Below are 22304 nucleotides of genomic sequence, written 5' to 3'. Positions count from 1 at the left end.
TCCACATGGGGTCAATTCTTAGACAGGAATTTTTAAAATTCACTACTTAACACCTAAAAGAGTTTGATTTGTATATTGGAATATATTTCAAGCTCTCCTGGAAATAAATGGCTGCACCTTCGTTAATGTGACCTCAAGTTATCTGCTCAGAAGTTGCTTAGTTCCAAATGTTCTCCCTTTGGGACAAGACATTCCCTAAATGCTGGGGTGGGTAAGAAGGAATAAATGCAGAAGGAATAAATGTGAGTCCCAGCCCAGAGCAGAGCCAGCAGTGCCATGGCAGGGCTGCCAAGGTGACAGCTTAAAAGCATTTTTAAACTCACAAAAAACTGCAACTGGAGAGAAACTGGATGCCTGTTATAGCCACTCTGTGCTGTTATATTCTCCAAATTTCCCAAGTAAAAGCCTCAGAGAGCCTGGAATGCTCCCACCTCCCCTCCCCTCTCTCAGCTCCTGTAGGCACACCAAGATCCAGGGCAGCATTCCCTCATCAGCACTGCTCCTGGGATAAACCCACAGTGCCCAACCAGGGCAGGGAGTGTGGCACAGCTGGCATGTCCCATTTATGTTATTTCAGAAAAGAAATGCCCTGAGTGCCCAGTGAGTGCTGCATGGCATGGCTGTGTGCCACCAGCACTGCCTGGGCTGGGAGGGCACAGCAGGGCTGGATAAACCTGGGATAAACCTGCAATAAACCTGGGATAAACCTGGAATAAAGCAGCAGAGGATGTGGATAAACACATTTACCCATGAAATGCTCTGGCTGCTCCTTGCTGCCATCACCCTGAGGGGCTGAGGGAGCAGGGGATGCTCAGCTGAGGGTGAACACCACTGGAACCAGCAGAGCTCAGTGCTGCACACACAGACCTGTCCCAGCCCTCACTCTGCAAAAGGCTCCTGATTTGGGGGGTTCCTCTCTCCAGGCACTGCTTTCAGCCAAACCCAACCCTCTTTGGGGAGGGCTCAGGGTTCTACACAGACACTGAACTCCAGCTCGGCCTCTGGGCACAGCCCCTGCACAGCATCTCCCCAGAACTTTTGGAAAAAGCAGAATGGGAACTGTGGGAGAAGTGAGGGCATGCAATGGCTCATGCAGCACCACGAACACAGGGCCAGGGACTGTCTCAGTTCCAGAAAAGCAGCAGCCCAGGGGATGGCTCTGGGGAGGCCTGGGGCAGGCAGGGATGCTCCATGCTACTCACATACAGCAGGGATCCACTCTGCACTTCCAAGTGACATTGAAACACAGATGTTAATGATTCCATGCCTTATGCAGCATCAACAGCCTGGGATTAGCATTTTCCACAGCCACAGTCAAAATGTTCACCAGCAAATGTTTCATGTCCACCCTGGCACCCAGCTCCAAGCAAGAGGAGGGTCCAACCAAACACCACTCTGTCTATTCTTGGACTTGACAAATATTTGAGTAAAAACCCTCAGAAGTGACTGATGTGTGCAAGGAGGGAGGATTCAGTGTCTCACTGGGAATGTCTGCAGCTTCTGAACAGGACAGCACAGCCCCACAGCTGGGTCTGACTGCACCACACACTCCCAGGGCATCACAGCTGCCCAGGCACTGCCTTTTGCTCCCAACAGATCACACCTGAAGGTCCCTTTATTATTTCCCTTTGCACTCATCAGCTCCAGAGAAATGCAAGGGGGCAATTCACCCAGCTGAATTAACCCTTCAGTTTCCATGGCTGGTCACACCCATGGGAGCTGGGACAAAGCTTTGCTTTATTTAAAAGCTCAAAGGAATCCCTTACCAGCTCGGGTTAGACTGGGGCATTTCCCCTGTGGCTGCAATTGTTTGTTTATCCCTCCCCACAGTCCTGCCCTCAACCTCCACCTAAGCCTCCTCCAGGTGAGCTCCACCTGGAGCCCTGCAATCCCTTCTGTGCCCCAGAAATTGGGATCAGACAGAGCAGGGAATGAGGAGTGTGCCATGGGCAGGGGATGTGCCCAGCCCTCTGCGAGCCCGGGCACTGACAGCAGCTGGAGCTCACATCAGCACACTTCACTCACACCCCACTCTGCTTACACCACCTGTCCTACAAAGGCTGGGGAAATCCTTCACTTCTCAAGGCTTTTGGTTATGCCAGGCCTTTCACACTTGAGATCAAAGTCTTCACTGGTGATTTGCCAAGCTATAAAAGTATTCAGACAAAGCACTTAATCAAAAGAATTTTGTAGCTTCCATTAATCGAATCTTTTATTTAGTGCTTTGTTTAATATTTACAAAGTGTTCTGCACTCTCTCAGCAGCACATTACCCAATATACACAAAGTAATGGCTGGAGAGAGGGCAAACCTTTCATTTCAGGGCTCAAAAGTGTTTAAATCCTTTGCAATAAAAGTGGTTAAAATCCTTTGCAATGCTGAGAAACTCACGAGCTGCTCACTATTCCCTCTCTCAAAGTCAGTTAAATATTTCCAAAATTCTCTACTAGCTATGTGTTCCTTCAAGGTTTCCCACATTATCAGCACAAAGAGCAGAATACACATCAGTTCTCCTACATAACTTGAAAAGCATTAAGAAAAACCACTTGCCTGGTGTTTGACGGGTTTGGGAGATTCGGGCTGTTCATTGCAAACAAACAGATGATAAGTTAGCAAGCAGGCATTCCAGCTGCATGTCACATCCCACATTAGCACTGTCAGCACCTTTAACACACTCACTTCAAGGAAAGTCACACAGAGAGTTCCACAGACACTGCCCAGATTTCAGAACAGGGTTATTGGCATGTGGCACACGCTGCACCCTGTGTTTATGCAAGGGTTAATGAAGCCCAGGGTGGCACAGGGCCCTTGAGAACCAGGGAGAGGCAGGAGCTGCATTATTTGGGCACTGCTTCCAAAATTAACCCAGCCTGAGTCCCCTTGTGGCCAGCCCTGGGCACTGTGGGGCTGGGGTGAGCAGGGATCACTTGTCACCGCGATATTCTCTGAAAAATTCCCTTGGCCCAGGATTTTCCCCTGGGAAGCTGAGAAGCCTCACAAAAGAACAAAAACAATAATTATCTATAATTATCTGATTGTTTGGGAATGGGGTCTGGAGATCATTTACCAACAGGTGCATCTTTGATTGGTTCCATGTGAATTGTTTTTAATTAATGGCCAATCACCATCAGCTGTGTCAGACTGAGGAGTCAGTCACGAACTTTCATCATTCTTGTTCAGCCTTCTGATGTCTCCTTTCTCTTTCTTTAGTATAGTTTAGTACAGCATTATTTAATATAATACAATATCATAGAATAGCAAATCAGCCTTCTGAGCACATGGAGTCAGATTCTCATCTCTCACCTTGTCCTGGGGACCCTCAAACACCACAATCACTGTTCTGAGCACTCCCATAGGGGTGGAACAGCCCAAGGGGAGCCACTCAAAGCAGTCAGGGGGGCTGGATTTGCACCCTACTGCAAATATGTAAAAATGCAAACCCACACTCGAGACAGAACCTTTGCTTCTTTCGTTCAAGCAGCAGCACAACCTTGCACTGGACACTTTGCCAGCAAGAAGGACAGAGGAACATGAAGGTAACAAAGTAAAATAAAACCCCTTCAAAATTCAAATCTGCACAGCTTCAGCAGAAATTTTCAATTCCATACTCTTTTCCTTGGCTCAGTCTGAGAGTTTAATAATCTTAAGGTTCATATGTGAGAGCCTGAGGCAAAATATTGTGGAGAAACACACACAACAAAAGGTTTTTACAGCAGCCAAATGTGCTCCCTCTGTCTGTGACTCTTATTTTATTAGGGCAGGATGGCAGATTTGGACAGAGGTCTGTCAGGCAGCTGGCAGTGGCCTGGCTTGCTCAGGTGAGCAAAGTGAATTTTCAAATTGCCAAGGAGAGAACCAGCTGTCCTGGAACCATGGGGCAGGACAGGAGCACCTCAGGATTCAGAGGAGTTTTGTTTGTTTATATTTACAAATGATGAATTGCACTCCTGGGTGTCCATTCCTGCCCTACCAGAGACAGAACTGAGCACCAGCAGGCACAGCTTGAACTTCTTTGTGTTAAATGAGGGCAGTTAAACCCACTTGGGAAACCCAGGGGATCTTTAGCCTGAGTGAGCCTGCCTGAGATCCTGTCCTTCAAAAACTAATTCTGTTCCTTTAGAAATTAATAAAAGAAATTAAGCAACTTAGCATTTCAGCTACCAAGGCAAGGCAGCCACTGAAAGCAATCATTAATCTAAAGTACCAGTAATGAGTTATGAAGTCTAAAATAGCAACATGAGAGCTGGGTTTAGTGAAAACAGAGGCAGTTTGGGCAAGAACACTTTGGGGAAAGCTTAAAGCCCCTTCCAGAGCCTAAAATGGGGCTGGGAGGGGCTGAGGACAAGGCATGGAGGCACAGGACACAGGGAATGGCTCCAGTGCCAGAGGGCAGGGCTGTATGGGATATTGGGAATAAGGAATTGTGCCCTGTGAAGGTTGAAGGTTGCCCGGAGCAGCTGTGGCTGCCCCTGGATCCCTGGCAGTGCCCAAGGCCAGGCTGGACAGTGGAAGGTGTCCCTGGGACATGGAAAGTGTCCCTGCCATGGCAGGGGTGGCAATGGATAATCTTTAGCATCCCCTCCAACCCAACCCATTCTGGGATTCTGTGATCTACACTTGATGTAAAGGTTTCTGCTGATGGAGACTGCGCACCCTGCCTTATTTCAGCCCTCAGAGCAGCTCCTGTTCCAGCCCTGCCCAGCAGCCCTCCCTCCCCAGCCTCTATTCCCTCTTTTAGGGCTGCCGCAGCCTCAGCTGGCTCTGCCAAACCCCACAGGTGCTGAGGTTCCTCTGCCACCTCTCCTCCTGCCCACACTTGGAGTGCAGTGCCCAGGACACCACCTTGGGATCACCCAGGAAATGAGATTCCCACACTCCCAACCCAGGAATCCTCACTGAAATTCAGGCTGGAACTCCAGCCCTGTGTCACTGACTCCATTTGCAAGGCCCACGTGCTCAGGGCTGTGCAGGACTCTGTCAGCTCTAAGGAAAGAGGGATTTGGGGACAGAAAAGCCTCCTGGACAAGCAGCTGGATGCCAGCCATTGAGCAGAGCTCTCACAAAAGCTGAACATCTCCCCTCCACCCCAGCTGGAGGAGGCACCTGCTGAGCCCCAGTGTGCTCTGAGGTGTCACTCTGGGGCTCCTCTGCTTTGTTCTGCTTTTACAGCATTAGGTCAGGCAAATCACAGTTAACCCTTGGCTTAGCATACAAATTGCTTTGTTTAAAAAAATAATCAATGAGGCATTCAAAGAGGCTCAGAAACACACATGTCACTGATAGCTACCTGTAACAGGATGGCTACAGACAGACTGCAAGCCATGGATTAATTTAACAAGTCTATTTAGCATCTCCTTGTGCACAGGGCAATGCACAGGTTGCACACACTGTGGATCACCACCAGCCCTCTGCAGCTTTCTAATGAATATGCTAACAGGGTAAATTAGGGCTGCTTCTGTAACCCCCATTCTGACCCTTCCTACCTTCCCAGTGGCACTGTGAGGGTTGGACATTCTTTGTTCCCAATACATAAACACAAACTAATGGTTGCACAACAAGGGAGACTAATTTGTATTTTCAAAATGAGTTTGGTGACAAACACTCTGCATTTTTCATGGAGACATGGCAAATCCAGTGTCCACTATGGTACTGCATTGAATAAAGAGCACAATCCAAGACTTTTATCCAGGACACTCCCTGTTCCTTTTGTTCACATCCCAGCTTTCCCCTTTCTTTCTGTGCCTTCACAGGCTCCCTGAGAAGTTGCATCATCCCCAAAATCCCTCAAGATTTTGAAAACTCAGCTTTTGTGGGGATTGGGCAATGCAATCTCACTTTGAAGGGAGGCACATTTTGAAAGGTGTCGGGGCAAGAGGCTTCCACAAGTGTCTGAGGTATTCCAAGTTGTCAGCAGTGTATTTAGAAATATTTGGTGCAAACCCTGCACAATTCCCTTCTCTCCTAAAGCCTACTGGCAATTTTGCTTCTGTAGAAATGGAAAAAACACTGGGTTTGTCCAGGGCTGCACAGTGGAACAGCCAAGAACATGCACAACTGCAAACCTCACAGAAAATCACCTGTGCTGGGTGATGTCCCAGTGTCACCAGAGTCACAACATGAGTGGAGGTGACACTCCAAGGGATGCTTCAGTGGGAATGGGGTGTGGGCAAAGGCTGGGCTGATCTCAGAGCTCTTTGCTGTAATTCTGTACGCCTCTAACTCTATAATTCCATAAGATAATGCAGTTTGAAGGTTCCAGCCACCACAGATACCAGGATTGCTACTGGAAAACCATTTGTGATTACAACAAGACACTGTTTGGAGCAAAGCTGAATTAAAACTTCACTGCAAACATATCCAAATGACCCTAACAATGAATATTCAAACACATTCCTGGATTTTAAAAGCAAAGAACCACTCCAAATTCAGTGAAAATGTTGAAGCCTGGCAGGAAATCTGAAAAAAAATCTATATAAATCAGAGTTGGTTTCAAGCTACCAAAAAAGCCAATATTCTCTGATATAAAAGTATATACTCACTTGTTTATAGTGTAATAAAATCTGAGCTTTTAATTAGATGCTGGCTCCTAGATATAGCAACTCTACAGCAGTTTTTAAGCTGGATGATTTTCCCATCTACAAGTTAATTTGTGAAAGCACAGAAAGCTTGTTCACAAATATAATACCAAAAACTGCACCTAGTGGGAACTAAATTCAGCTAGAATTGCCTGGGTTTATTGAATCTTTTTGGAAAATGGGGTTTATTGCATCAGAAAGCTTTGCTTTTATTTGTATAAAGCCTTTAATTTCACAACAGAAATTAGGCAGCTGACATGGACTAGAAATTTTGATGTAACTGCTCATTTCAGCCACTGCTAAAGAGAAAATAATGGTTGAGACAAAATTGCACAGATTATATTACAGTTCAATAAAAAAGTCATTTTTTCAAATGCAAAGATGGTAATTTGCAAAACGAGCAATGAAGAAATGAGAAAATACCCCAACTTACAGGAATATTATGGTCCTTTCTTCCTTTATGGGAGGAAGCAACATGAGCAAGGTACTGAATAACCTTCTTGGTGTTCTCAGTCTTCCCAGCACCAGATTCACCTCTGCAAAACAAGGCACACATTTCCTTCAAAATTCACCTTCCACAACAGAATCCTTTGTTTACAATCCCTCACCCATCCCATTGATGGCTCTGGCTGTGCACAGACCAAAACCCAAAAGCAGGGATGCTGCAGGGAGCCACAAGGTGTTTGTTTAAAATCCCTCCTCCATCCCAAAGATCTCCTGAGCTTTAAGGTGTTGATACAAGGTGTGACATCAGTTTGATTAAGAGCTTCTGGCTTTGTGCCTGAAGCCCTTTGCTAGCCAAGGTGACATGAAACACTTGTGCCCTGCCTGGATCACTGCAGACAGAATTTTTCAGGGTGCAGAAACATTTTTATTTTTAAATCATGAGATATACACACACACTTTTACACTTAGCACCATTTTAATACTCCAGGGTTTGGTTATGGGAATTGCCATGTTAAGGGAAACACTCAGCACCTTTAGGAGCCAGAAACAGAGTGCAGTAAAACACACCTTAAACAAGAGATTCTTCTCTTTCCAGACTCACTTCAGAGTCTTTGCTAGGTTAAAAATATTATGAAGGCCACGGGCCTACATGAAACCATAAAGAAATGAATTTATCATTGCAGAGTTCACAGATCAATAAAGATAGCAAATGAACATTTCAGTTTTAAGCCAGAGGTGGATTTAAAGCAGACCATGTTTAGATAGAATTTATGGAGAGGTTTACAGGAGATATTCAAGGCAGGAAATGTGACCAGGTTCACGTCCCTGCAATCACAAATGTGGTTACTGCAGCTCTAAAAATGACAGTTTGGGGTTTTTTCCCTAACCTAGGTCTGATCTTCAGACAAACCCAGCCCCAGAGAGATTCAGGGGTGCCTTAGGCAGGGCTCAAGCAGTGCAAGGCAGATTTCCAGGGAGACAGAGACTGCCGTGAGCAGCTCTGAAGTGTGGGAAGCTAAAAAGGGTTTTATGATGGGGATTTGCATGGAAAGAGTGGAAGCACTCCTGCCATTCAACAGTTGTTCAAAAAATTAACAGTTTGGAAGCCAGCTCCTTTGTGAGAATGACAAGCACACATTTTCCCTGCCCGCTTATTTCTCCTCTAAGCTACTTAGAATGGAAATGTTCATTTAGCAGGGGAATTCAGGCACATTCTTGTGCAGCCTTTTTCATCATACACCCCAGTTTTTAGCTAATCTGCATTTGCTTAGGGATTCAGCACCTCCAGAGCTGCACTTGTGGATCAGATAAGAGCTGAGGACCATCCCTGTCCTCACCCTGCACTCAGCAGCTGCAGGGGGAGTTGAGAGAGCCCCTGGAACTACAGGAGGGATATTGACACTGGCCCAGATTTTCAAGATTCAAACACTCTCATTGCTCCTCACCGTCCAAAACTCTAAAATCCCAGAAACACTACAGGGAATGGCCCTAAGAGAGGGGAACCTCTGCTGAAGCGTGGTGGGATGGGCATTTCTGCACCCAGGAGCAAGAACCTGCATTCACTGCAACTCATGGGACTCCTCACAGGAATTCCAGGTGACACAGATGAAAACCCCAGGCAAAAAGGTCCTGCAGATGTGCTGTAGGCCAGTGACCCAGCTGTGGCCTCAGCTCCAGAGGTGGAACCCAACCAAGGGTCCCTGGATTACTGATGGCATCTGCTCCTGGCTAAAACCCAACCAAGGGTCCCTGGATTACTGATGGCATCTGCTCCTGGCTAAAACCCAACCAAGGGTCCCTGGATTACTGATGGCATCTGCTCCTGGCTAAAACCCAACCAAGGGTCCCTGGATTCCTGATGGCATCTGCTCCTTGGAAACAGCTCCATCAGTCTGGCTAAAACCATTTGGGTTCCATCCTCCTCACAACCAGAAAAACAGCAGAGAATATGAAGATAAGAAAGCTCTGCCCTCCATTCCCCAAAGCTCCAGGGAGACAGGGGAGTTCCCTGCAGACTTGTTGGCTGGGCTGGCTTTGCTCAGTGCCTGGAAAAACCTGGAAGGTGCTACCTGAAAAGCTGGTTGCAAAGGAGATTACTCTGAGAATTGGCTAATGGATAACTGGGTTTCCTTTTTGCCAAGATAGCATCACTGTGAAACCCAGAACCTGGGTGCACTTTGGGACAAATGGACAAGTGGAACAACACCCTCTGACTTAATGAAAAATCCCATTTCCACCCAGCCCAGAGTCCCCACAAACGAGGCAAATGTGAATGCTGATAAGCAGAAAAAAAAGCCCCAAACCATCAGGTGCCAATTCTTGCTTCTCAAGTCTTTATTTCTCATTTCCCTTTCACTGCAGTGTTTACATTAACATAATTCATGACCATGAGCAATAATAAAAGCAGCTTTGCCTGTTTCTGGATGTGTATTAAAAAATGCTAATGCTAAAACCATTCCAGCAGGTAAGAGAAGTAAGAAGCACAGCAAAATATACATTTACATTTTAAAACAATACAATTTGTTCTTATTGTCAGCAGAGCTTGGGAATGCACTATTAGCTGTGCCTGTAAAGCTGGAGAAATAATCTTTTCTGTCAAATCACAAGAAGAAAGTTTATTACATTTTAAAGGAGGAAAATCTCCTGTAACACATGCAGTGCAGAGAAGCTGCTACAATAAATACAGCTCAGATGTCAGCTCTGGAAAAGGGCAGCACAGGGCTGGAGGAGTCAGACAGCACAAGCACAGGAAAGACAGCAGCTTGAAACACATTCCTTGTGTTAAAAACCCTCTAAATCTATCAGAGGGGTATTTTAGAGAGAGTCTTTGTGCAAGAGCTCATTGAAAAGCAGCACCAGAGGATGTTATCATCCCAGTCCTGCTCTCCCTGGAGCTTACAGGAATGCCAAATATTTCCTGCAGCATCATGGCAAATAGCTCTGCTGCCACATACTATGAAAGAATTAGAAGATTTAGGATAAAGTCCTTTGCATTTACAGGAATAATGACATCTGCATACTTTTGGTTCTTTCCCAGGAGTGCAAACACATGGATTACAAAAATAAATTAAAATCTTCTACCTCTATCAACCTGCCCAAAAAAGGTAAACTCTGAGTAACACCGTGTACAGTATTTACAGAATGGGGATGGAATCACAAAGCTAAAGCTTAACTTTTTCTAAACCTTGTTTTAATATGACTCAATCTGTGGCCATAAATTAAACAACTAAAGCCCTGGGCTGAGAAGCAGCCTCACCTCAGCCAGTGGCAGCTCTGCTAAATGATTTCATCTCCTTCATTCCAGGCTGGCAGAATCCCAAACTCAGCTCCAGCCATAGGTCATGCCAAACTGCGCTCCCAAGGAAGCAAACCCTGCTTGGCTCCAGCTGGCAGCACAAGGTTATTCCATCCTCTAACTGAGGGATCTCTCCCTTGGAAGCCACCTTCAGGGACAGGTCAAACCAAGCCTACCAGTGGCTGGTGAATTCATGCAGGATCCCATGTCCAAGAGCTCTTTCCTGGAGCAGCAAAGCTCCTGCTTTGAAGCAGCTTCATGCACATTTAAAAGAGGAAAAGTTTAGCCAGCATGAGCACTTGAAAGTTGAACATGGTTTTGAATTCACTGCATGTAAAACTGGAGTGTCATTTTGAGCAAAGCCCAGAACTCTGCAGGCAAATTCATCCCAGCTCCAATTTGCTTAGGAAAATGCAGGCACTGACTCAACCAGCTGCAGCTCTTTCCCTGAGCAGCCTGAGCCCAAACCTTGTACAAGAAGCACTTCCACACTGGATGGGCTCTCCCTGGAGAACAGGCAGCTCACAGAGGGGAGGGCTCACAGCAAAGAGCAGGGATGGAGCTGCTCTCCCCCACAGCACCACTCCCAGGGCAGGCATTATCCCAAAAACAGGTCAGTGCCCTTCCTAGGGGTCCGTTCCAGGAGGAAACACCATTTCTGAAGGAAAGAGAAGTGGAACAGCTGCTTTCCTTATGCCAGGCAGGTCTGAAGCACTCACACACCTTGTGACAGTGACAGCACCCAGCATGGCAGGGCCACCACCCCTCCCTGACCTGGGAAATGCCTTGTGGGCTGCAGGGAAATGAGATGAGGTTCAAGCTGCTTGCTGAAGGCCACTGGCCCCTCTCCAGCCACCTTCCCAGAGAGCCATGAACTCCATCCCACAAGGTGCCACAAGCAGCAGGACACAGGGACACAAAGCCACACACCCAAAGAAAGCCTTGCAGCTCCAAGTGCCATGAGCAGCACAGGACACAGGGACACAAACCCAAAGAAAGCCTTGCAGTCCCAAGGCAGGCTATGCTTTATCTCCCTGCCTGGGCACAGTCTCCATTCTAACAATTATTCCTGAAGATGTGGAATGTATTAGCATGGCCAGATTGCAGTTGGAGATCATCTCTGTGATTTAAATTCCTGGAAAACTAACCCAAACAAAATCAGGATTTTATATTTTGGATGGCTGGGTCTCTCAAACTCTTCCTCTGGCCCAGGGATTTCAGTCAAGACAAGCCCTGGGATGAGAAGCTGATGTGGCAGCACTGGGTCCTCCTGTGCAGAAGTGGCACCTGGGCAAGGTCCCAGCACACAAGAGCCCACCCTGCTGCTCACAGCTCCCCTGCCATCAACACCTCCTGCCATGGAAGCAGCCACTCACAGAAGGCCCCAAACCACGGAAATATGGAAATATGCACTTAAATTGTTTGGAGGAGAAAGTAACTGCCTCTGTAAGAGCCCCAACAATGGCCTTTTGTCCTGTGACAACAGCAGTTGCAAAGAACAGAGGAGACACTTATTCTCAGGCACAACTGAGCACATCATCTGCCAGTTACAAATTAACAGATATTTACAGACAAGACCTGTAATTAAAGGGTGCCTTAATCACCTGCCTTATTTTCTGCAAGAGGTATAACTGATAGTTTGGAAAAGTGTCATTAATTGGCTTTACAGTTTAGGTGGCTGCTCTGGAGCTGCTTCCCTTCCCTCCTGGTGCTCCCCATCATCTCCCCAGCACTTGCCATGGGAATGTTCCCAGCTGGAGCCCTGCCAGGGGTTGTATACAGCAATGTTTGGTATTTGCTGCTGCTGGCCTTTAATAAGCAGCCTCTATTCCCTGCACAGCCCATCACTCCCACGGAAGGCAGCTCAGATTAGATAACCTTGTAGGGCTGCAGGCATCTGCTGGACACCTCTTTATCAGGCCAGGCCCAGCCCGGGGAATGCCAGAGCTCTGTGCTAAGAGTCTCCAGAACACACTGGTGTGTTTCAAAGTGCAGTGCAGCACATTTCCAGAGCTCACTTTCTTCAGTGTTTCCCAAATTCCTAATTACCACAACAAAATTTCTTCATCTTGGTCATGAGCCTGGCATGCTCAGTGAGCAGAGAAACACCAAAACTTCACAAAATAGCAGCTGCAGCTTCTCCAAGAGAAAAATAAAATATATAAAAAAAATCCAACACTCTGAAAAGCTCTTCAGCCCAGCTTCACATCCCACAGAAAGAGGAAAATGTGCAGGAAGGTCTGGGAATGCTACAGTGCTGGCATCACAGCTCTGCACAAACCACTGATGAATGCTGAGTCAACACAGACTGAAAGCCACTGCTTCTAGACACAAATATATCACTTATATTATATATTTGTTACTTATAAGCTAGGAGGAACATGAAATTTCTGGAATTACACATATTTTCCTTTCTTTTCAGCAAACTAAGAATTTACAGAGAGAAGGTCCAAAATAAACTCTCATTTGCAGTCCCACCAAGGGGGAATGATGAGATGGAAGCCAGTTGAGTCCAGCTCCCCAGAAAAGTGCTGGTGGTGAGGGCTGCTCCTTTGCTTTTCATTGCAAAGCTGGATGAACCAAACTCCAGAGCAGAGGAGAGCTCCAGCAGCCTTCCTCACCATCTGTTAGTGGTTAGCAGCCCAAGATTAAACCATCCAACTTCAAAGCTAAAAAGAAATTCTCACCATTGCTGTTTGTTCAGCTCCTCCCATCTCCTCTCCAGCCAGGCAATAATCTGGCTTTCACCCATGGATTGTCCAATGGATTTGGGCGCTGAAGCTGTTCCTGTCTCTAAAAAACCATATTTGGGTTTCTCAGTTGGTGAAAGGCCAAAGGGCACAGCAGAAATCCCATCCCTGCTCCTGAGGAAATCAGGGGGATGCCTTGGAGCAGCAGAGGCTGCTGGATATGGTTCACTGTGAGAAAAGCCCATCCATAATAAGAATTCCATCAAGAAGTTCCTTCTACAGCTTTCATCCCTGGCCTCAGCAGTCCCAGCTCACACAAACAGATGGGGAATGGGAGAAGAACAGAACTGAAGACCAGAGTGTGCAAAGGTTCCCAAGGTAAGTACAAAGGGGTCAGACACTCACTGGGCCAGAACCCAAGGAAGGCACCTGGAAAACTGCAGAGACAAACTGTGAAGAACAAGATCCCAAGAGCTTGTCACAGCCCTAAACCCAGGAATCCCCCCAAAAGCAGCACTCGTGGCTGTCAAGAAGAAAAGGGGATGGATCCAGAGACCTGCTAAAGTGTCCTTCAAATAGCATTGCTGGAGAAGTGACTGCCCCTCCTCTGAAGGCCATGGAAGGTAAAAAACCAGGAAACTTCACCACTAAAGGCAGGGGGTAAAGGGGAAGGTAAAAACCCAGGAAACTTCACCAACAGAGGCAGGGGAGGGTGCAAAGCAGGCAGACCCTCAGCAAGCAGAGGCACAGCTCTGTCCCAGACAATTCCTGCTAGGCAGCTGGAGACAGGGAAATGACAGGCACACCAAACTGTCCACTCAGCTCAGGGCACCACTGACGAGGTGGTTTTTTCCCCATTAGCTACCCTGAACCACTCCTACTGGAGAAATGAGAAATTATTCTGAGGGCTCCCAGCCTCAGTAAACATCAGGGTCAATCAGGTGATGCAGGTCCTGAGACAGCAAGTTTGGGATGAGAAGATGACTCTTTATGAAGTGCCACAGGAGTTTCTGAAAGCACCTCCGGGCTGGTTAGCACTCTGCTTGCACTTTATTTACTGCTGCCTTAGTCCAGGACCTGCAAAACCAGTGCCATGAAGGGGAACACAATTTAAATTTACTTCATCACCAGAAACAGCAATGAAGGGCAGTCCTGGACCCTTTCCCCCTCCTGATCAAACCATGGGATCTCTTCCCGACCAAGGGAGCTCCCCATGGCCCTGTCCCACTCCCAAGGAGGATTTAATCCCCAAAATCCTAGTTTATAATGCAGACCTACAAAAGAACAAGGCTCTCTCAAGAGGTGTGGTGGCATTCTCCATGTGAGGATATGTGTCCCTCCTCACCCTCATCACCTGAGCTCCAACTGCTCTGCACAGCAGAGCCAAGCCCAGATAGAGGGAACCAACTCTGCACGGCAGAGCCAAGCCCAGCCAAGGGGGAACCCAGCACGAGATGCACAAACTCCACACTCTGTACCAGACACAAACAGGGATCAATTGTCCACTCAGTGCAGGTGGATCAAGAGCTCACAGGAACCTTAGAGGGGAGGTAATGACAAAGTTGAAGGCAGGAGAGCTTTGAGGCTTTCCAGTTCATAAATGATCAGATTGGACATTCACCAAATCCTGCAGCGCTGCCATTCCAGCCCTGTGGGCTTGGCTGACCATGCAAAGGAGAGGAAAGTTCATGGGCAGACACAGAACATGAAGCTACTTCCAAACATTCACCTGGGGCAAGCACACACTGCCAAGGCATCCACAATCACAGGGGAACAAAGCCTTTCTCCTCACCCTGGGATCCCACCCTGCTTTGAGGGCTGCTTTGTGCACAGCACACGGAACAGGCAGCACACAAAACAGGAGTCCTGCTAGGAGCAGGAGCCACAGACCCAGCCAAGCCAGAGTTAACCAGATCAACTTTTATATGAAGCACAGAACTCTTTCTGCTTCTGTGTCCTTAGGCCCTGGGAATCCTGCATCCATGGTATCCATGGCTTGCAAGGATCCGGCCTCAGTCTTGTACAGACTCTGGGAGTTGAGGCACCTCTGTGGGGAGCACAAGATGGAGATTTGAATCCCCTGTGCCAGGAAGGAACTGAGCCCAGGCCTGCTGGCAGCAATCAGTGTCCCAGTGCGCTGCTCCAGGCAGCAGGGTCCCCCCCAAGCACATCCCCAACACCAGGGCCCCAAGCACTGGAGCTGCCCTGTGCCTCAGACCCTGCATTTGCTGTGTCCACCCTGCACACAGAGCCACAGTGAGGTTTCCAGCCCAGATGAGCCCCCCTAACCCCCAGGCTGCTCCCAGCAGGGACAATGTCCCCCTGCAGCCCAGGCTGGCACAGGGAGTGCTGGCCCAGGGCAGCGCTCTGAGCTGAGCTGTTTCTGTCCAGTGCAGCTGGGGCTGGGCCAGCCTGGCTCCCCGAGCCCAGGGAATCCTTATCTGCCTGCTGACACTCCCTGCAGCAGCACAGGAAGCTGCAGGAACACACAGTCCATGGGGGAGAGGGCAGGAAGCTGGCTCACCCCTGCCAGCTGCACTCTGAGCACTGAGAGCCTCAAACCCCCCTTGTGCTCTGCCTTCCCAAGCAGGGAAACCTCTGCTACAGGCACAGCTTTGCTCAGGTGAAAGGCAGCCCTGGTGTCCCCCTCCTCAGAGATCCCTTGGAGGCACACCCAGAGCTGAGCTGCTGCTCAGGGTCCCCAGACCCACTTTTGGGTCTTGTCTTCCCCAGGCCTTTCCCCCTGAGCAGTTACTGCACAGCAGTGCAGAGATGAACTCCTTAAAGCTTCTGGGTTGGATGCAGAGCTCCTCACTGACATTTTAAAGTCACATTTCTTAAGCAGAACATGCCTAGGAAACTCAATAATGTGAATTACAGTACTAAAAGGCTATATCCCCATATTAAACATCACTGACTATATCCCCACATTAAATATCACTACATGCTACATCTTTTCCCACTGCCTGTCAAGACTGAGGACCAAGCTTTGCCTCCCACAGCTGCATCAAAGCCCCTCTCACAACACAGATTCCCCAAAGTGCCAAATGAAAAATGATCACTCACGTGCAGAGAATGGATTGGTCCTCACGGTCTGCAAAACAAGAACAAACATGGTTATAGGGCTTTGCTTACGCTGCTCTGTGATCTGCAAAACAGCTCCTTTTAATTGAGTATTTCTAACATTCATCTTTTCAATTTAACAATTCGAAGGACACTCTGAAGCAATGTTAATAATGTCCCCCATTTCCCATGCACACACCCCTCAAACAACAGCTTGGAAGTTCCTCAAAGTCCTGACATTTCAGATAATGAAATCAAAATTCTGGTTAAATTTAATAATCTTCCACAGCAAGGCTTTCAACTATATTTTCAGATAAAGTGGCCCTAACACTTCTCATTCTGAATGCAGTAAGAATATAAACCCTTACACGAGCAGAAAAGCAGTTTCAAGCACACAACACTGACAAGCACACACTTGGAAAGAGCACTGCCATCTCCAGCAAACAAGTGCTTTCCTCCCCAGCATTTTGTTCTCTTTTTTAAATAAACATGCAGGCCCGAAGAGCTCCCACAATTCAGCTTATTCATGAAAGCTTTGTCTAAAGGACACCCAGGGAAAGCAAAATGCTGCAGCACTTGCTCAGCACTTCGTGCTGCACTCACAACCTTTGGGAAGAACTCCTGAAGGTCAGGTGCAGCCTGCAAGGGCTATTTCACCATGCCAAGAGCTTCACAGAGTGTATTTCAGTACCATATTAAAAATTCTATCATCAGAACACGGGAATATACCTGCAGCAAGAGAACATTTCAGCTGAAGCCTTTCAGAGCAGGCAGGTGCCAGCACAGGCTGAGCCACAGATGCCACCCCTGGCAAGTTCCAGACTACATTAACACCAAGGATGACAAAAAATGGAGATGCTCTCTGGCTGAAAAATGTTAAAAACATGCAGTCAGCTGTACTTGGGGCCTCCTGTTCAAATGTACCAAGGATCAGGAGTGCTGGGCTGGGCTCTGTGCAGAGCAGCTGCACTGGCTGTGCCTCACCAGGCAAACCCTGCAGCCCATGGCTGTGTCCTGTAGGCAGATTGACCTCCAAAAATCCCTCCTAAGGGTAACACACAGCAGAATTAGTGCAGGAGAACTGGAGAATATTAGTTCAGATCGTTAAAAGTGGGGGAGAAAAATTCCAAGTGTTGGAGACCCTCCTGACAAGGCTGCCGGGATGCTCCTGGATCATTCCCTACAGCTGCAAGACCAAAACAAGGAACGGGAAGCCTGGTACTGCAGGAAATGCAAGATGAGAGGGGGCAAAAGCAGTGGGAGTACGACAAGAGAAACATTAGTAAAACATTTATTTATGTTCTTTTAGGTTTGATATCAGGCAGCAGGTCCTGCAAGACGTGTCCAAAGTAAGATTTTGGTGGGAGAAGCAGGGCCAGGGCAGGGCTCAGGTGCAGCTGAGGGTCCTGCAGAGCCAGGGGTGCAGCTCTGAGCCTGGGCTGCTCCCAGGGCAGTGGCTCTGCAGCAGCTCTGGCCAGCACAGGCTCGAGGTGACCAGGATAGCACAGAACATTTGTTCTTGCAGGAGAAACAGCTGAATGAAAGCCAGGCTGGGACTGTGAGTAGAGCTGAAAGTTAGAACTTCTTAGCTTTAGTATTTACTGAGGCATTTCTGTAAAGTGACAAGTTGATTTTACCTTTTCTTACTTCCCAGAAATAAGTTCACGCTAATTTTGGCACTGTAGCTGGGCCATTACCTCAAAAAGCACAGCCTCCTCTAAACCAGACCTCTTCAGTTTAGCACTTCAAAAAACACAGCTTTGCCTTGAAGTTTAATTTATTTAAAGACAGTGTGAGTTTGTCAATGCTTTGTATTGTGACTTTTGTTATCTGTGCATTTGCCATGCAGTCCTACTGTGCCACAATACACACTATAAGTGACTTTTCTTACCTATTTAAATTTAAAGAAAATCTACAAGTCCAGAAAGTTGTATTTATTTGCCACTGCCAGAAGCCCCAGCAAGTGCAGCCATGCTCTTCAACTTTCTCTGTCCAGGAGCCTAAACTGCCACAACCCTTACAAAGTCAATTATCTGCATTTCCTGGGTTCCAACAAGGTGCTCTCTGACAAATGACCAAGGTGGAAGGGTTATGTATGGTTTCTTTAGCTCCTTCTCCCCCAGATAACACAGATAACAGCGTGTGCCTGCAGCCCTGATTTCAGAGCAGGTGCTGCCTCTCCCCAGCCTGTCTGCAGGGCAGCACAGGAGCTCTGTCCCAGAACAGTTCCCAGGCACACAGACACCCAGCCTCTCTCTGCCTGGCTGTGCTCCAGTCACCCTGCACTACACTGATATTTAAAGTATTGCAGATGCCCAGATCCTCCTCACCAACTGACTGGGGATGAATGGAAGAAGGCATTTAGAGCTTCCCTGGGTGAAGTGCCCAGCCAGAAAAGCATTTTTGGAATTATCACTCATTCACAGACCTGGGAAAACAATTCCACAGGTGCCTTACCTGCTTTGGGCTTGAACCTGTCTCGGATTGCAATTTTTATCAAACAGTGACTTTTATACAGACACTGACTGTCGCACAATCCCTTCTTTAATGAAACAAGCGTGCCCCGTGAAAACAGTTAAATCTGCTTTCCCAGCTCAGGCTGGAGGGAAAGCAATAGGCTAGCACACAGCATGCAGAGGAAAATGGTTCCTATTTGCAGGTCGTTATTGTCCTTCCTCAAACCCAAGCACAAAATTCCTGTGGATCATTCACTCTGGCACAGCCTTTCCTTTCCCTGTCCAGAGCAGTGATCAAATGCCACCCCCATTGCTGGAGCTGACATTTAAAAATTCCTGCTTTTTTGGGAGGTGGAGGAGGCAAGTTCTTTGGCATTTCTCAAACAGGAGAAATCAAAATCCTTGGCTTTCTAAAAGGAGCCCTGTGAAGGGAGCAGACGGCTCCTGTTTATTTGTTTATTTGTAGGTGGTGTTTCATGCTCAGGTGCCACGCAGCCCAGCCCAGGAGAAGCTCCTGGCTCCTGTTTGTTGTGGAAGCAGCTCCAAGGAGCTGCTGTGTGTGTGCCCTGTGCTCTAGGTGAACAGGCTCAGATATCAATCTAGCCAAGGTTATTTAAAAATTGCATTCCTGACAAGTTCTGTGAAAACAGGGCAGTGCCTGGGGGACAGGGACCTTCCCAGCAGCACAGATTTGCTGCTGCCAGAGCTCTCCCAGCACTGCTCCATGAATGCCACATGACAAGGAGAGCACACAGGTGTCCCCAACCTGCCACTCCTCAAGTCCAATTATTTTATTTTTCCAACTTTCCTGCTGGGTTCATAAACATGGGAAGAGATCTGGTTACAGAGATGCAGCATGCCTTTATAATTTGTGTTTGCCTTTAAAATGTTGCCTGGTTACTGCCTAAACTATCATCAAACACTTAGCACTGTGACAGTGACTCCCAACAAACACCTATGCTCAGAGCCAGCAGCAAGAGTGACAGGCACAAGTTGGTGTGCTGGACACCCACCAGGCCAAATGTGCCCTGGCACACTCCTGGGCACCACGAGAGTTATTCTGCATTGTTATCTCTGGTTATTCTGCATTTCAGCTCCATGGGTAGCTCACCCTCCTCAGTGCAGCTCTGCAGCTTCCCAAAGCCAGGGCAGGAATAAATGAGCAGGAATAAATAAATAAAGCCAGTTTGCAGGAATGAGCACTGTGCCCCCAGTGACCCATCCAGCACTCCAGGGAGCTCTGCAGGCAGCAGGACACTTGCTAATAACACAAAATTGATATTTTGAGTTTTAACACCAAAATTCCAGCAAGTTACAAGTGTTTAAAGTTTTAAAGAAGCTGAAGCCAAGGCACCTGACGTGACACACTCAGCAGTGTCACTGTCACCCTCCCTGGCAGGGCTCAGGTGACTGAAGGATGGAAACACCACAGGTATCTCCTAGAAAGGTGAGCAAGATCACTGCACTATCCTTCCAGCAGCTGAAAGGAACTCTGGAACGGAGAAATTCTCAAGGACACTCCAGGAGAAGCCATCTCTCTTGGTGCACCTTCAGACTACATTTATTTTCTTTCTTCTTGCCTTGTCATCACCAGCTCATTCATATATTGGTTTTACATCCAACCCTTATTGCTTTGAAACTGTGAAGCGATGAACTCCCAGAAATTATTATTATTTCTCCTAAAAGGTGTAACATTAATTTATACCAAATTCAGATGCAGCCTACTCCTCCTGGGTATCCAGTGGTTTAAAGTCCTAGAAAAATAATATTTATCAAATAATATTTATCAGCTTTGCTCCATCAGTGCTCAGACACTTTTCTCTCAGAGCACTGAAACTGCTCAGCCATCACTCCATGGGCAATTCCATCAACCCTGTCCCAAAGGCCACTCCACAGGGCTGCCCTCAGTCACCCAGCAGTTCCAGCCCTGTGCTCACCTGGTGTCCCCACACAGCCTGACACAGCACAGGCACAGCCAGAGCCTCCTGCACTTCCCCTGCTGCCACACACCCTTAACAACCAGCATCTCCCTCGTGCCCCTGCTGCAGGGCATCTCCAGGGCTGGGTCAGTCAGACGCCTCCTCACTGTGGGGTGGAGCACTGATGGAAACACTCCAGGTGTCTCTGCTATTTGGGAAGGTAAAATAACAACAGCTTTTATTCAAAAGGGGGGGAAAAAAGGCTTTTCCTGGGGTGGGCTGAGTGGCACCTGAGCATGAAACACCACCTAAAATAAATAAACAGAGCCCTCTGCTCCCTTCACGGAGCTCCTTTTAGAAAGCCAAGGATTTTGATTTCTCCTGTTTGAGAAATGCCAAAGAACTTGCCTCCTCCACCTCCCAAAAAAGCAGGAATTTTTAAATGTCAGCTCCAGCAATGGGGGTGGCATTTGATCACTGCTCTGGACAGGGAAAGGAAAGGCTGTGCCAGAGTGAATGATCTACCAGAATTTGTGCTTGGGTTTGAGGAAGGACCAATAACAACCTGCAAATAGGAACCATTTTCCTCTGCATGCTGTCTGTCCTGCTGGCTGGATGTGGTTCTGTCCCTTCCTGAGATAAATCACAGAGCCACGCTCCAGGTCTGGGCTGGCTGAGCACATGGGGTTAATAATTAGCAGGATACATAGCAGAGGTCACCCAAAGCCCAGTCCTGGCTCACCCTGCCCTTGTTCCAGTGACCCACACACAGGGATTGTGTGCCTGTCCCAGCACACGAGGTGGCCACACTGGTTCTTCCCTCACCCAGCACTGCCCCAACCTGGGGGGACTGGCCCAGCTGGGAACTGAGACTGGTTTAGAAATCACAAATCACGAGAGAGGTATTTGCAACATTAGCCCGAAATTCCCCAAATTCCTGAGCAGAAAAGTGTGCCGGGCTCAGCCTGGCAGCCAGGGCTGAGTCAGCAGAGAGGACAAAGCAAACAGGACTCTGTCCTGCCCAATGCAGCATTCCCCACCACAGCAGCCACAACTGGCACTTGGTTTGACTTTTTAGCCCTAATTAAGTTGGAAGAACCTCAAATACAGTTTAGTTTTCACTGTCAGTCTCTCCCTCCCTTTATTAAGGACCATTAATGAATCTTTAGCAGAATTAATTCAGAAATTGCAGCAGAGCTGCTGTGTTTGTGAACAGCAGTTCATGGGTAACGTGCTGCTCACCCAACAAATCCCAGCAGCTCTGGGGAGAGTGATCTGCTGTGATTCAGGAGATGAGCAGAGCACACTGGGCAGCTGCAGTCTGGAGAGAACCAGGGGAGCTCCATGGGCTGGGTGAGGGCTCCTGATGCCCACAGTGCCCAGCTCAGTGCCCTGGGGCTCACAGGGGTTTCAGCAGCTCAGCTGAAGGGCAGAGACAATCCAGAGGGGAAAAGTGCCCTGGCCAGAGCTGCCAGGACTTGCTCTGACACCCACAGAGCCATGGGCACACAGGGGAGCAGATCCCTGCCTTCCTCCAACCCTTCATTCACACAAGGAGCCCTCCCAGGAGAAATGAAAACCACACAGGCCATCCCCACACTTACATTTCAGCCCTTATTTGCATTCTGTTTAGCACTAACCCAAGATTAGTAGGAGCTGGCAAGCCACAGGCTGGACAGGGTTTATTTGGACTGCAGAGCCTCAGCACAGCAGTGGTTTCCATTCTCCATCAGCCCTGCTTAAGTTGTTCTACTTCCCATGTGGAATAATTCTGTTTAGACAAAGATTACACTGTCCACTGAGAGAATGACTCAAGGAGGCCCTTTAGCTTTAAGATGTGCCATGTAAGCTCACTCGTTT

General features: G+C 47.9%; 1 protein-coding gene across 2 annotated transcripts in view; it reads right to left on the bottom strand.

Moving 5' to 3' along the window:
- Positions 1–22304, bottom strand: part of MYH10 (myosin heavy chain 10) — an 87151-nt gene that overhangs the window by 42589 nt on the left and 22258 nt on the right. Inside the window, exons 4-6 of one of the 2 annotated variants that reach the window (XM_063176026.1) lie at positions 16073–16100; positions 7008–7110; positions 2550–2579 (exon numbers count right to left, since the gene is read on the bottom strand). In XM_063176026.1, the coding sequence (XP_063032096.1) occupies positions 2550–2579; positions 7008–7110; positions 16073–16100 (161 nt within the window). The remainder of the gene's footprint in view (positions 1–2549; positions 2580–7007; positions 7111–16072; positions 16101–22304) is intronic. The other variant, XM_063176027.1, reaches the window with a different exon arrangement.

The sequence above is a fragment of the Melospiza melodia genome, chromosome 24, assembly GCF_035770615.1.
Source record: "Melospiza melodia melodia isolate bMelMel2 chromosome 24, bMelMel2.pri, whole genome shotgun sequence".
Classification (NCBI taxonomy): domain Eukaryota; kingdom Metazoa; phylum Chordata; class Aves; order Passeriformes; family Passerellidae; genus Melospiza; species Melospiza melodia.
This window is presented reverse-complemented; position numbering and strand designations above follow the sequence as displayed.